This window comes from Centroberyx gerrardi, chromosome 15 (genome assembly GCF_048128805.1).
Source record: "Centroberyx gerrardi isolate f3 chromosome 15, fCenGer3.hap1.cur.20231027, whole genome shotgun sequence".
Taxonomy (NCBI): domain Eukaryota; kingdom Metazoa; phylum Chordata; class Actinopteri; order Beryciformes; family Berycidae; genus Centroberyx; species Centroberyx gerrardi.
In genome coordinates, this window is record NC_136011.1 from 24,631,733 (window position 1) to 24,645,113 (window position 13,381).

The 13,381-nt window shown below is 39.2% G+C and overlaps 1 protein-coding gene across 1 annotated transcript; it reads right to left on the bottom strand.

The window, feature by feature from the left end:
* Positions 1-10,038: 10,038 nt before the first annotated feature.
* Positions 10,039-12,766, bottom strand: LOC139921481 (homeobox protein Hox-D9b-like). The gene is made up of 2 exons (XM_071911735.2): positions 12,055-12,766; positions 10,039-10,283 (listed from the first exon to the last, which is right to left on the bottom strand). Exons 1-2 carry the CDS (start codon positions 12,764-12,766, stop codon positions 10,039-10,041), a joined length of 957 nt encoding a protein of 318 aa, XP_071767836.2.
* Positions 12,767-13,381: the final 615 nt, after the last annotated feature.

Below are 13,381 nucleotides of genomic sequence, written 5' to 3' on the forward strand. Positions count from 1 at the left end.
TCATTCCATGTACTGTGGTGAAAAAAACGAATTTTGCTTCTCTGCTGATGTTATTACAGGTTCAGACACAAAACAGCCCAATGTGTTGTCATTACACTTCAAATTCAAATATCTGTAGTAGGCCTATGCTTTAGTCAGCAATTCAATCCACAGTAAAAGCCTGTCTCATCAATAAAACTAATCATCTAATGTACATAAAATGAAATCTGCTCAGTCATTCATCCACAGAATGGAAGAATAAAATCGAAATTCTTAGTGGAATATACTGTATGTTTAAAATATGAACTGTGTCAAAACCCCTACTCAAAAGCAACGAGTTGAGTTAAAATGATAAAGTGTTTAAATATTTATGAAGTGACTTGGCCACAGTCATAGCTCCTGCTAGAGTGATCGATGACATCATCTGCCTAATAATAATACTAATAATGTAATCCTGTTATAATTGGATATTTATTCGTTTTGCCATGATTGTAAAATCGCAGTTAAATGTGAAGCTCGGTGTTGATACCTGATGTGAAGTCAGCTGGAGCGACGTCTCGTCCATTTTCCATTTTCCTCTGCAGCTGCAGGGGGGAAACAGAAAAAGACAGGAACTAATGAGGAGCAAAGCAGAAACAGGAAATATCTGTCAGAAATCAGTAAAATGATGTGAGTCCTAAACAGCTTGAAAACATACAGATAGACAGACAATATACAATTAGACAGTTGAGAAAACAAGCAAAGAAAAGCTATGATCACATCTATTTTCGCCTCGAGCCAATCGGTTTATAAAATAAAACTATTCCTCTCTTACTGGTAAAATGTCATAAAAAGTATAAAATGTCAAATATTTCTGTTTTACTACATGAAAACACTTTTAACGAAAATATGGAAAATTTTGAAGCAAACAGAAAGAGAAATTGGATATACCGTCCATTCAGGCGCGCGGGTGCCGGTGCAGTTCTGGGGCTATACCGAGAGCGCGCGAGGTAAGGCTGTCCGTTATGCGCGCGCACACATGACCGTTAGCGGCCAATGGCGGGCAGTATCGGCTCGTAAAACTCGTTTTATGACCGCTTGTGTGTGTGTGTGTGTGTGTGTGTGTGTGTGTGTGTGTGTGTGTGTGTGTGTGTGTGTGTGTGTGTGTGTGTGTGTGTGTGTTTGTGTGCTGTAAATTGTGCCGGACAGACAGAAGAGAATTTGTGGCAGCTGCATTCAAGAGAAAGCTATTGCCCCCCAACTCACTCACTCACTCACTCTCTCTCTCTCTCTCTCTCTCTCTCTCTCTCTCTCTCTCTCTCTCTCTCTCTCTCTCTCCCTCTCTCTGCAGATTAAAGGAAAAATCCACCCAAAACACTTTAACATTCACTAGTGCTTAATTTGTGCCGGATCCTGCCGGCACCTCGCGTTTTTGGACAAGCTGCATTCCGGCAGCCTACCTATTTGCGTGGACCCAGAACCTGGTGGCATGAAAGGTTTTGTTTTTTTGTCTGCCATGTAATAGGCCTACATGTAATACCAATAGTTGACTCTTCTTTCCTTTCCCCTCCCTTCCAAAAACCTAACTGTCTCATTTCCATATGAAGACAGGTGTTTACCATATTAGAAAGTAGCAACAAGCGCACAGTAATCACGTCACACATGAGTGAGCTGCTCTGCAGAGTGTGTTATGGTAAACTTCAGACAGCGTCATTGCTAAAAGTTGAATTTGCTGTCCATATGTCCGCTGTGTGGACTATTTTGGAAAATTAGACAAGGTAAGCATGATTTGTTTAGTTTGTAAACGTGTTAGCATATTCTGTAATCTATTAGGTCTCTGCTGGGACAATCAAAATTCATATTTGCATAGATGACTGCGAAACAGACATTTTTTGGAGTGCGGACCTGTAAGTCCCACAGTTAAATATGTGGGCAATTGCACGTTATGTTGAGTGTCCAGAAATAATTGGTAATAACATGATCATTGGCTGAGTGAAGGGCTGTAAGCCACATCACTGTGGGCATTTCAAAACCAGCGCGGCCCAGCTGAGTGTCGCAGTCAGGCCGACTTCTAGCTGCACCACGACACGTTTTATTGCATTATTCGCTGACATTGTTTCCTACATTCAAAGTCGATATCCTATTAAAGTATTTGTATTGAATATTGATGCGTAACTACTCGAACCAGAATTTCTCTGGTAAATGGTTGAAGCCATTGCAGTTTCCTTTATGTATGATCAGGATGTCTCATAGTAGCCTATGGGCATTTTTATGTTGTGCACAGTGCAGTTATACCTTTAGTCTACTACTTGAAGGGCAGGTTTGTAAAAATGAGCATTATGTAGCCTATGCAATAATCAAATATTGTTATAGGTCCCCAGTAGTCGGAGCTCTAAGGTCATATAGTCGGTCATTTAGTAATGTTTAGGCTGTTGGTCTACACTAAGCTATATGGCTGTACTGAGCACCACCGTGCCTCCAATGCGCGTGTTGTCTTGATATGTTCCGGAACCTTTTCCCTCCACACCGACTCGCGGGAACACCGAGCCCTTGGTGTTCCGGGACCTCATCATTTACAAATTAAGCACTGACATTCACCCTGCAACAGTTTAACATTGTTTAAAAAACAGATATTAGCATGTTCCTCGCATTCCTGGGTCCATTTTGGTTTTTGGTGGTGAATTGTTCTTATTCCAAACATAGACAATGTGACGTCATGCTTAGATATTTCCAGTGCAGCTTCAATGGCATTTGAAAACTGGAAACAATTATTCATCTCTTTCATCACTCTATGTAGGCTATATCACAATATTTTGGGCTGATGTTGAATACTCTGTACAGAGGAAAGCTAACCAAGTGACAGAACTACATGGGACTGATATCTTCCTTTAGGTTACTATAATAGTATAAGACAAAATTATCTTTATCCAGCTACTGATACTGGTGGGACAACTTCATACATAACAAGAAATGGACTGATTCCAAACAGAACTTTACACATTTTCTCAATGAACCTTGAACATGGCACTAATTTAAGGGAATAAGAAGGCAATGAAAACATATAGCCTACTATTTCACATACATATTATATTTGTGCTAAAATTAAATTTTCATTTACTCTGGCACTTTCCTCCTTGTGTTCATCGTTTCTGTATACTGTTGTTTCTGGCAATAGGCTATAAACAAAAATAGAGTTTAATAGCAGAAAACGTAAACATCAGGTTTTGGTGTCAGTCCCTGCAGAATCAAAGAGCGAGGGCTTCTTTCTACCATTTTGCACCAACATTCAACAATCATACAGGGAGAAATCCATCATAGAAGAGGCAGAGAGACCAGTTTCTCCACTGACAGCAGCCTCAATAGACCAGAATGCAAAGCAGCCACAAGACATTGTTTTGAGTAAGGAGTCTCTCTTTTTCTCAACTGAAAAAAAAACTCTCTATCACCATCACTATCACTCTCTCCACCTAAACAAATAACCAACAGCTGAATGCAACAAATTCACACCCGTTCTCAGAAGCTTGTCGAAGGGCATTCTGGGAAATGTAGGAAAAACCACTAACTGAAGGAGAAGTAGACGAAGCAGGTTGAAGGTAAGTGGAAACATAAAAAAAAAAACAATTAGCCTGCAACACTTCATCACAAAATAACTCCTGGAATGCATTGAACTGATAATGACAGATTCAAAATATCTGAGGGTGGATTTTATCTTTAAAGCAATAGTACAGCATATTTACAATGAGTGTTTTGACTAGAGGTTTCACTCTCCTCTCAATTAAAAAATACTAAATCATAACAGACTACAAATTCCTTCTCAGATGGGCTTCCTTAGGAAAAACAACCTTGTCAAATGGGTTGCTGTGGTGTGATGTGGATCTGTTTGGGCGTCCTGAGAGGTTTTGGGAACACCCTGATGTGGGCTACAGTGATCCATAAATCCCACAGTGACAGAATCACTAAAAATAAAATCCCTCCAGAAGCCTACAGGCTGATTAGGCAACTAGTGCCACTTATAAAGGTTTGTAATCAATGACTGTGTGTCTTGGCTGCTATATTAAATTGCTTCCTCTCACTTCGCCCAGCCTTCTTCTCCCTCATATCTGCCATTAGAGGAGCTCATTAATCCCTCACGAACACATCTTCACTTCTACCAAATAGAAAGAGTAAACAACCACTGCAATCAATGGTATAACAAATGCTTTAAGTGCATTGTGTTGGCTACAGGCCCATCAGATGTAGACACAAATCACAATATAAGCTGAATAATCATCAGACAGAACATCCGGAAATTACATTCAGTTTAATTGCATGTCATTAACTACAGGCCCACAGTTACCCCATAAAGTATTCAACCCCCTATAGTTTTTACTGCAGATTGTATTTACATGACGCTCTGATTATAATAGCTATCATTCGCTCACCAGGTGCTTATATTGCGCTTATGATTGCTTATAATGGCTTATAATATGAGCACTACTTCATGTAAAGTGTCACCAACTTTCTAAATGGGCATTTACAGTATAGCTGGTAGAAGGCAAAATGAGAAAGATTGCTGTTACCATGGTTACCACCCCTCAATCTTCTGAACATTCCAGTCTTAGGTCTGTTGAAAAAAGTGATTTACAAGAGATATATGGCAGGCTATGCGTTATTGATTTTTTTGTTGTTTGGAAAATCCCACACATTCATCACATGAAATGGAGTGACGTGAAACCAAAATCTAATTTTCAAGACGCCCTTTTTATTATTTTGATGATCTGAAATTTGTTATCGATAAGAAACCTATAGGATTTGAATCTATTGCAGCATAATGTCCCTTTGTATGTTTGTATGTAGCCTATGTATGTTTGATATGTTGTGTTGAATTTACAGTGTAAATAAAGTCTCTTTTTTTTTGTCTTGTTTTTAAGGTGTGTTGAGAATTCTGTCTCCAGCGTTTCTATGACAACCTTATCTAAATTCCTTGGCAGCCATCTTAGCTGATCCTCCTTTCCATCCATTCTAGTTGTGTATGTCTCCCATATAGGTAGAAACATAGGAGAAGGATGCAAGTAATGTTAAATTTAATGTTTTCTGTCTCTTTCTCCTGAAGCTGTCACAATTACTGTGTATAGTGTATTCTGAATTCTGACAATAAATTCAGTATCTTAGTCTTGTCCTCTTATTATTGATCAGAAACACATGAATGACCAATCCAGTTGTCTTAAAACACAACAATGCTAGCTGGCTTATGGCTACAACAGCTGATGGTATCTGTATTTGACAATGACATAACTGTATAGGCCTATTTTCTCACGCTGTGTTTGGGGTTTCTTGTATTTGAGGTTCAGCAATTCTTTGTCATTTTCAAAAATAGCTGCACAATGGAGAAAAAAACAACTTAAGCTAATGGTAACGTTTGCTATCATTTTGTCTTTTTGATGTCACCTATCATTTCTGAGCTGTTAGCATTTTATGACCACTTGCAGCTGTCTGGGTACAGAAACAGAAACATTACATTTGACTGAAACTCACAGTAATGGATGTAGACTGGGTCATGGTGAAGAAAACAGGGCTCCTTCCCCTCCGTTTGTATTGATTCATTATTCGTCTGAAGAAATAAACCAAGACCTCCATCTAGCGGACAAAATGAGCAACTACACCTACAATTAACAGCTGTTTCTCGCTCTTGTGTTTTATGTATTTTAGGTCCATATGTAGGCCTACACAGTTCACAGCATGAAAGGCCATGATACATTTTAAGACAATATATTTCTTCATATCCTATACTATTTTTCTTCCACATTCATTTTGTCCCTGTAAAGTTACCGTGCATAATCACCTTAAAGGATAGTGTATTAAGTGACAACAGTGTAGATCTGCACGAATAAAGTGAAAATATAGGCCTACTAATACTGCAACTAACAGAACAACTGCTAGGCATACTAATACTATTAAACCACAAACTGCCTGAGACAATACTAATGTATAATGATAATGTGCAGAATCCGTATATTATCACAGTATCATTCTGAAAACTAATGTTGCGTGTAGCCTGACTGGTAACTTGTTGATAATTGCATTAGATGTGTGAATTTAGCTTTTTGAGTTCCTACACATTATCACTCCTTCAGCTTCATTTTAGACGGTGCAGGTCTGAATTGTTGAGTTGCCTTTCCAGCATGTAGTCTTATGTTTTTCTACGGACATTTTAAACGGTTACAGTAATTTTACCGTGACAGTCTTGTGCTATCTATTTTCTGCTGAGCGGGCCAGCACAACAAATATTCCCTTTATTATTACAGCTGACTGTTGACATGGTTGTTTTGCTCCTTTAATTTGATTGATTCAGTTCCACATTTAATAACATGTAATAATAACAATAATGATAATGATAATAATCATATTTTTCGACCTTTTTGGAATTGAATTTTGTAATTTAATTATTTTCATTGCTATTTATTTAGCTATTTTCTATTAGCTATTTATGGTGTTTATAAAGGAATGAACTGGAGTAGGCTTTCTTTCTTTCTTTCTTTCTTCCTCTCTTTCTTTCTACAAAGCATTGCTTTCTCGGCACTGATTTTTTTCCTCCCTCAAATCATGCTGAATAGCGACTTTGATGTTATGCCAGTGCTCACTCAACATAACAGCTCAATACTGGAAATAACTTACACTGCACACACATTTTAATTTAGAAAATTATAACGAGAAGAGAAGCGAAGCGAAGCGAAGAGAAGAGAAGAGAAGAGAAGAGAAGAGAAGAGAAGAGAAGAGAAGAGAAGACTTTAATATAAAAAGTCAGTCATAACTTTAGCTATTTAACTGAATGGCATCTGACAATACACGTCTATAGGTCTGTTTCCTATTTTGGTCTTTATTGCCTATATAAACTAGTTTTACTTACAGGATTATTCTAAACGCTGTAAAATCAAGGGGTTCCGAATTTTAATAAGACGAAATCATCAGATTCGGCGTTTTTGATGCATAAAGCTTTTTTTTTTTCTGTGTCCAGACCACATCCCTCCCTGCTCCGCAGTATTGATCCGGACGGTCTGGTCTCATCCACAGACAATGACTTTAACGTTTAGAAGGACAGTTGAGGCTTTAAGGCAGGAAGGAAAGTCCAATAAAACCATATAGTCACTATGACTGTCTGGACTGAATGACTTTATGGTCTCTCTCTCTCTCTCTCTCTCACTCTGTGTGTGTGTGTGTGTGTGTGTGTGTGTGTGTGTGTGTGTGTGTGTGTGTGTGTGTGTGTGTGTGACTGTCTTGAATGGGAGGAAAGTCACGTTTATTCACCAAATGCATGCTGTTGCTTTATGACCCTGCAGTAGGATGGGCGCTGTGCAGATTATATTGGAGGCAATAAAGACGAAGCTGCGAGGCGCTGCTGACTTTGACTAAACAACGAGACTGAATGGGCAGTTATTACATTAACATGGAAAAATACTGGACATAATAATAATAATGATGATGATGATAATAACAATAGTAAGAAGAAGAAGAAGAAAAAGAATAACAACAAACATAATCAAAAAATAGTATTTATATAACTATAATAACAATAGCCTAATAATCCACTCGTTATTATTTTTTCTACGTGTTTATTGTAAAGTAATAAACTACCATAATAATAATAATAATAATCATCATTACAATCATAACAATGATACAAGTTTGTGCTAAAATATTGATGATGGTTATTTTTATGATTGTTATTATTATGATGATGATCATTATTATTATGCCCACATGTCTCGTTATTGTAAAGTAATACGATAATACTACTATTACTACCACTACTACTACAACTACGACTATTATTATTATAGTAGTAGTAGCCTAGTAGTAGTTTTTTGTTTTTTTGTTTTTTTTAACTAAATTAAGCCTAAAATCTATCTACCTAAGCTGGGAGGGAGTGCAGCTCTAGCTTTGATTGGTCGTCCTGAAAATGCATGAAAGAAATGCCAAGGTCCATATAAGAGATGAAAAACGCAAAGGGACAGGAAGACTACATTACTAACAATTAAGTTGTGATCCAGCATTTATTTCGTGGAAAAAAAAATAAAAAATCAACACGAGCAGCACATTTATCCCAAATAAGCAGATGAAGGCCTTCAGTAGACAGTGTGAAGGCCTGCCGGTCCGTAGGCTAACATAGCCTGTTTCTTTCTCCACAGAGAATGCGTTGTTTGTGCGTCCAGTTCACCCTGATGAAAAATCACTATAATATTCCTATAATATTCCTATTGGGACTGATAAAAGGTCTGTGAGTTTATGATGACCGTGTCGTGCGTTATGGAAGCCTGTTTTCACCTCAAATAGCATCACTACAATATGGACATGTAGTACGGTATCCTTATAAAATGTATTACAGCGTTACTATCAGGGTTTGGGTCAATTCATGAATGAACTCATCAATTCCAATTCAACTGAGGAATTGGAATTGGAATTAAAAAAAAAAAAAACCTACAGGAAACAGAATTGGAATGGAATTGGAATTTCAGGAAGTTGAATTTAATTTAATGAAATTCTGTGAAAGTCTGTTTTCTGCTTTTTCTTATCACATATCTGAGATTATGTAGTGTTAGGCTATATATTATCAATATCTTAATGATTAGAATAAAATGTTAAACGTAGGCTATTTGATGCATAACATGTCATTGTAATAGCTACATACATTATGATTGAATGTATTTGATTTGTTGAACTGTCTTTTATTTGATTCATAATGTTTGATTTATAATGTTTAGCGAGTCAAGACAACCTAGTGGAATTTCATGGAATTTCATGGAATTCCTTTCATTCCAATTCAATTCCAGTTCTGTTCCTTTAAAGCTGGGTGACTTTCACACTCACACTCCAGCAGCTGAACTGGAGTTCACCATGCATCCTCAGTTCAGTTCATGAATGGTCCAAACCCTGCTTACGCTGCTGTAGTTGTTTTTTTCGTGAGGGAGGTGACAGTGAAACAGAAAACTAACCGTCAGACTGCGGTCACACCGTAGCTTAGCAATGACTGGTGTGTTTTGAAGTGTATAACCTCATCTGCATAATGACAAATAGGCCTGTACGAAGCAACAACAACAACAACACCGACAACAATAACAACAACAAATACGCATATTGATAGGCTACGTGCAACGTTGGAAAAAAACGAGGAAGCTGATTCATTTTGGAAGTAGGCTACAACCAGTGATAGTTGTTGATAATTGCTTGTTTAACGTGTCTCGTTAAAGTCCGTTGATATGAGGATAGTCTCAGTTTCGGAAAACATCATACATTCACATTCAGGGCTGTAGGGGAGACCGGGGCAGGTTGTAACACTTACAAATGCTCCAATCAGGAGCCAGACAGACATCACATGATCAGCTGTGTAGGTAGCCTACATGTTCATGCCTGTCCCAGACACATGTGTGTAAATACTGGATGCTGACAATACATTTTGCAATTTTATGAGCCAAATTTGTAAAGTAAAATAGCCTATATATTTTTTCTTTTTTTTTCTGTTTTTTGCATAGCTCAGTCTATTTGTATTTCTATCTGTTAAGATTGTTAAACTTATATTAAGCAAATTTGGCCAATGTACTGTTCAAGAATAGTTGAATATCTGAATAGCTGTTCCAGACACACATGTGAAAAGACTGGATGCTGACAATAAATTTGAAACTTTTATGAGTTAAATTTGTGATTCTCCATGTTTTTGAGCACTCTCACAACTAACCCAGGGTATGGGGTAGAATGTAACATTTCTCTGCCTGTTTTTGAGACAACATAACTCTCACTCTCACATGGAGAAATCGCACCATTTTGCAAAATACAGATATAAAGAATTTTGGGCCAGAGCTAGTTAGGCAAAACTTGAAGGAGCCAAGAGATATTAATACAAAAAGCGTTACAACACCTCCCAGTCTCCCCTACAGAGTTTCACCGTTGCAGCCGTGTCCGCTCCACAATCCGTTGCTAAGTAACCGCTGATCATGCCAGCTGATGTTTAGAGCATTGGGCATCTCAGGGCACCGCATTTCTTTTTCTCAGCTTCAAACTCCCGCCGATCCTGGAAAACCAAACCCGCTCCTCCTCCAGATCCATCGTTCATTCGTTCATACACCTCCTGTCCCGGCTCATCAGCTTTTTCATTTTCATGCGTCTGTTCTGGAACCAGATTTTGACCTGTCTCTCTGTCAGGTTCAGGACTGCCGCCACCTCCAGGCGCCGGTCCCGGGTCAGGTACATGTTGTAGAGGAACTCCTTCTCCAGCTCCAGGGTCTGGTGCTTGGTGTACGGACACCGCTTCTTCCGGGTCGACTTGGCGTGGATCCAGTTGGCTGATGGGTTTTCTGGAGGGGAAGAGAGAGAAGAGGATGGAGTTTTATTTTCACCCCACAAATTAGAATATTTTAGGTCATTGTTTTTACTTGTGGTGTGTGTGTGTGTGTGTGTGTGTGTGTGTGTGTGTGTGTGTGTGTGTGTGTGTGTGTGTGCGTGTGTGTCTGTGTGTTGCATTCTTACATTTTTGTCTTAAGTCCAAAAAACGTGATAGCCTATTCTCCCTCTCAGATAAAAATACATTCATGGTCCTTGGTGTAGCCTAGCTGTTACAGACTGCTTTTTTTAGTAGGAAAGGAACTTGAAATTATCGTAACTGCGTAATTACTGCAAGAAATACACCACACGTCTTTATTCTGAGTGCAGGCAGTGTGGATAAATAACCTAACTGAGCCTCATTTTGTTGAATTATTAAACTGCAGTTTTGGGAGGGATGTTTGAACCTCTGACATACACTATGAAATGTTTTATTGGCCTCCTGAAAAAGTAAAGCGTCCCAAGAGGAGTTTAAAAGGACAGTTAGAAAGACAGCTACAAAGTAGGCTGAGCATTTGGCTTGGTAGTCACACACTCACAGTTTACAACGCCAAGAAACAAGGCGACACATTTTGTTTACTTTGCTTCACTTTTTTCCAAATTATTTTTTATTTTATTCTGATCAAGTTCTGCTAACCAAAAGCACAGATCAGCTTGGTTTTGCTATTACAGTAAGACTTAGTTCGTTGTTTAGTTCTTATCCATTTATTGGTCGGTGAATTTCATTGCTATTTAGCCTCGCAATTTTATCCCAAAGTTTTTCTAATTTCTGACACGTAGCTAATATGAATTCATGGAGTTTTATTTTCTGGCATATAGGCCAACAGTTTACCAGCTTATTGAAACTGCAAATTAAAATTTATAAAACTAAATATAGCCTTTGTAATTGTAATATGTAAGCTATGTACTAACAATTTTATAATAACAATGAACAACTGCATTTATATTATAAAAGTAATAATAATAGACAAATATGCAACAGTGTCCGAGAACTGGGCAGTTTGAATGTGTAGCAAGATATAGCTAATAATGTAATAATACAATAATTATCATAGGATAATAATACTAATGTTACATGTCGAAATAGTAACGATAATGGTAATAATGATAATAATAATTATGATGATGACAATAATAATAATAATAATAATATGGTCTTGTTAGGCGTTTAATTAAAACTGTTTTGATGTTTTACGGTATTAAAGCACGAAATTCAACACCTGACCTCGTTTTCTCAACACATTCATAAAAATGTCTGATTATTGGCTATTTTTTAGGCTTTTTAGGCTTTTGCAGGCAATTGTAAGAAAAAAAGAAGAAACTTAAACTTCAACACAGTTCTGAGCACAGAAATTGTGTGCAAGCCAACTTGCCGACGTTATTCCCATAGTGACAAATCGCTAAATCACAGCGATAGTATCTTAATTATTTTAATGGACAATAAAGTTTTATATTTTACTGTTTACAAGACATTTATAGGGCAATAAAAGTCTCACACACACCCATGCTTACATACACATAGGCCTATACATACACAGACAGACAGACAGAGAGACAGACACACATAGACACACACACACACACACACACACACGCAGGCCTATAGGTACATACACCTATAGCCCTATACAGAAAGACATTCACACACACACACACACACACACACACACACACACACACACACACACACTTTTGTGTCTTGACACTTTTTAAACGCTAATAAAAGCCCCAGTCCTTCCTTCTTACCCGGGTCAAGCTGCTGTGTTTTCCTCTCTCCTTCCTCTCCCCGCCGCTCCGTCCTCTTCCCCGGCTCCTCCGAGCTCCCAAGCCGCTCCAGCACCACCTCCGCCGGGCTAACGAAGCTGGAACCCCCGGGGCTGCTTTTGGACGGCGGCGGGCTCTCCGGTTTAACCGCCTCGTACCTCGGGCTGGGGTTGGAGAGGTTGCCACCAGAGAGGTCACCCTGAGCGGGGAGACACCCTGGGAAACCGGCCGACACCTGGGAGAGAGGTGGCTCCGGGGTGGAAGTCGTCTCCTCCCAGCAGCGGACGAACCTGCTCTCCGAAGCCGCCGCGGGTGCGAGGTGTTCGGCGTGGGGCTGCGTCTGAGGGCCGTAGTAGGGGTGGTGGTGGTGGTGGTGGTGGTGGTGGTGGTTCAGGAGGTGATGGGGATGGAAAAGCCCCGGGATGGAGGCGGAGGGGGCGGACTGCAGCTGGGGAGAAGACGACGAGGAGGAAGAAGAGGAGTTCGTCCAGGGAGAAAACCCATTTAATCCCGTTTGTTTGCTGGAGAAATGTGAAAAATCCGGAATATGTGAAGCGGGGGTCTCTTCCTCCGCTGCCCGGGCTGGTTTGACTCCGCCGGCCGTCGTCCCCTGCAAGCCTCCCGGGATGAAATGCGCACCGTACGGCTCCTCGGTCTGGAGGCCCATCATGGAATAATAATTCGTTAGCGACATGTTTATTTTATTATTTCAATAAAAACTATTTAAGGGCGACTGTAAAACGTTAGATGGGGTGGTATAGTGGCTTACATCCTCTCCTAAAAATGGTAGTAATTTTTTTCCTGCCCTTACCTTCTTCTCGGCTGGCCATTGGTTATGCTGCGGATCACATGGTTAGACTATATTTACCCAATATATAGAGATAAATCAAATCATTCTTTTGTACTCAGAAACGCGATAGTAGGCCTACAGTCGGAGAAGAGTGGAGGAGAATTTGTGGCCTAAAAGGTTTTAAAACTTTTGGATTTCTTCCATAGTTTTACAAGACGAGGTGAATGAAAAGCAAGCCAGGGATCCGTTTAACAAGCTTGTTTGGGGGTTTTATGAGTGTGTGTGTGTGTGTGTGTGTGTGTGTGTGTGTGTGTGTGTGTGTGTGTGTGTGTGTGTGTGTGTGTGTGTAGGACAGGCTCGAGAATGTACATGGCATAGATCAAATTCTTTATTCAGAAGTGCTTCTGCCAAACATTGTCTTCATAAAAGAATGAATATAATTTGAGCTATAGCCTAATGAGGAGATGTGAAAACAGCATCTCATTGGCTTGAAATATAACAGAACTGAGAGAAACAAAG

What these genes read in the sequence shown, in the direction of transcription:
- LOC139921481 (XM_071911735.2), bottom strand. Translation starts at nt 12,766, where the DNA reads ATGTCGCTAACGAATTATTATTCCATGATGGGCCTCCAGACCGAGGAG. An exon ending in AACACAGCAGCTTGACCCGG is followed by an intron (nt 10,284 to 12,054) that starts GTAAGAAGGAAG and finishes CTTCCCCTCCAG; the next exon opens with AAAACCCATCAGCCAACTGG.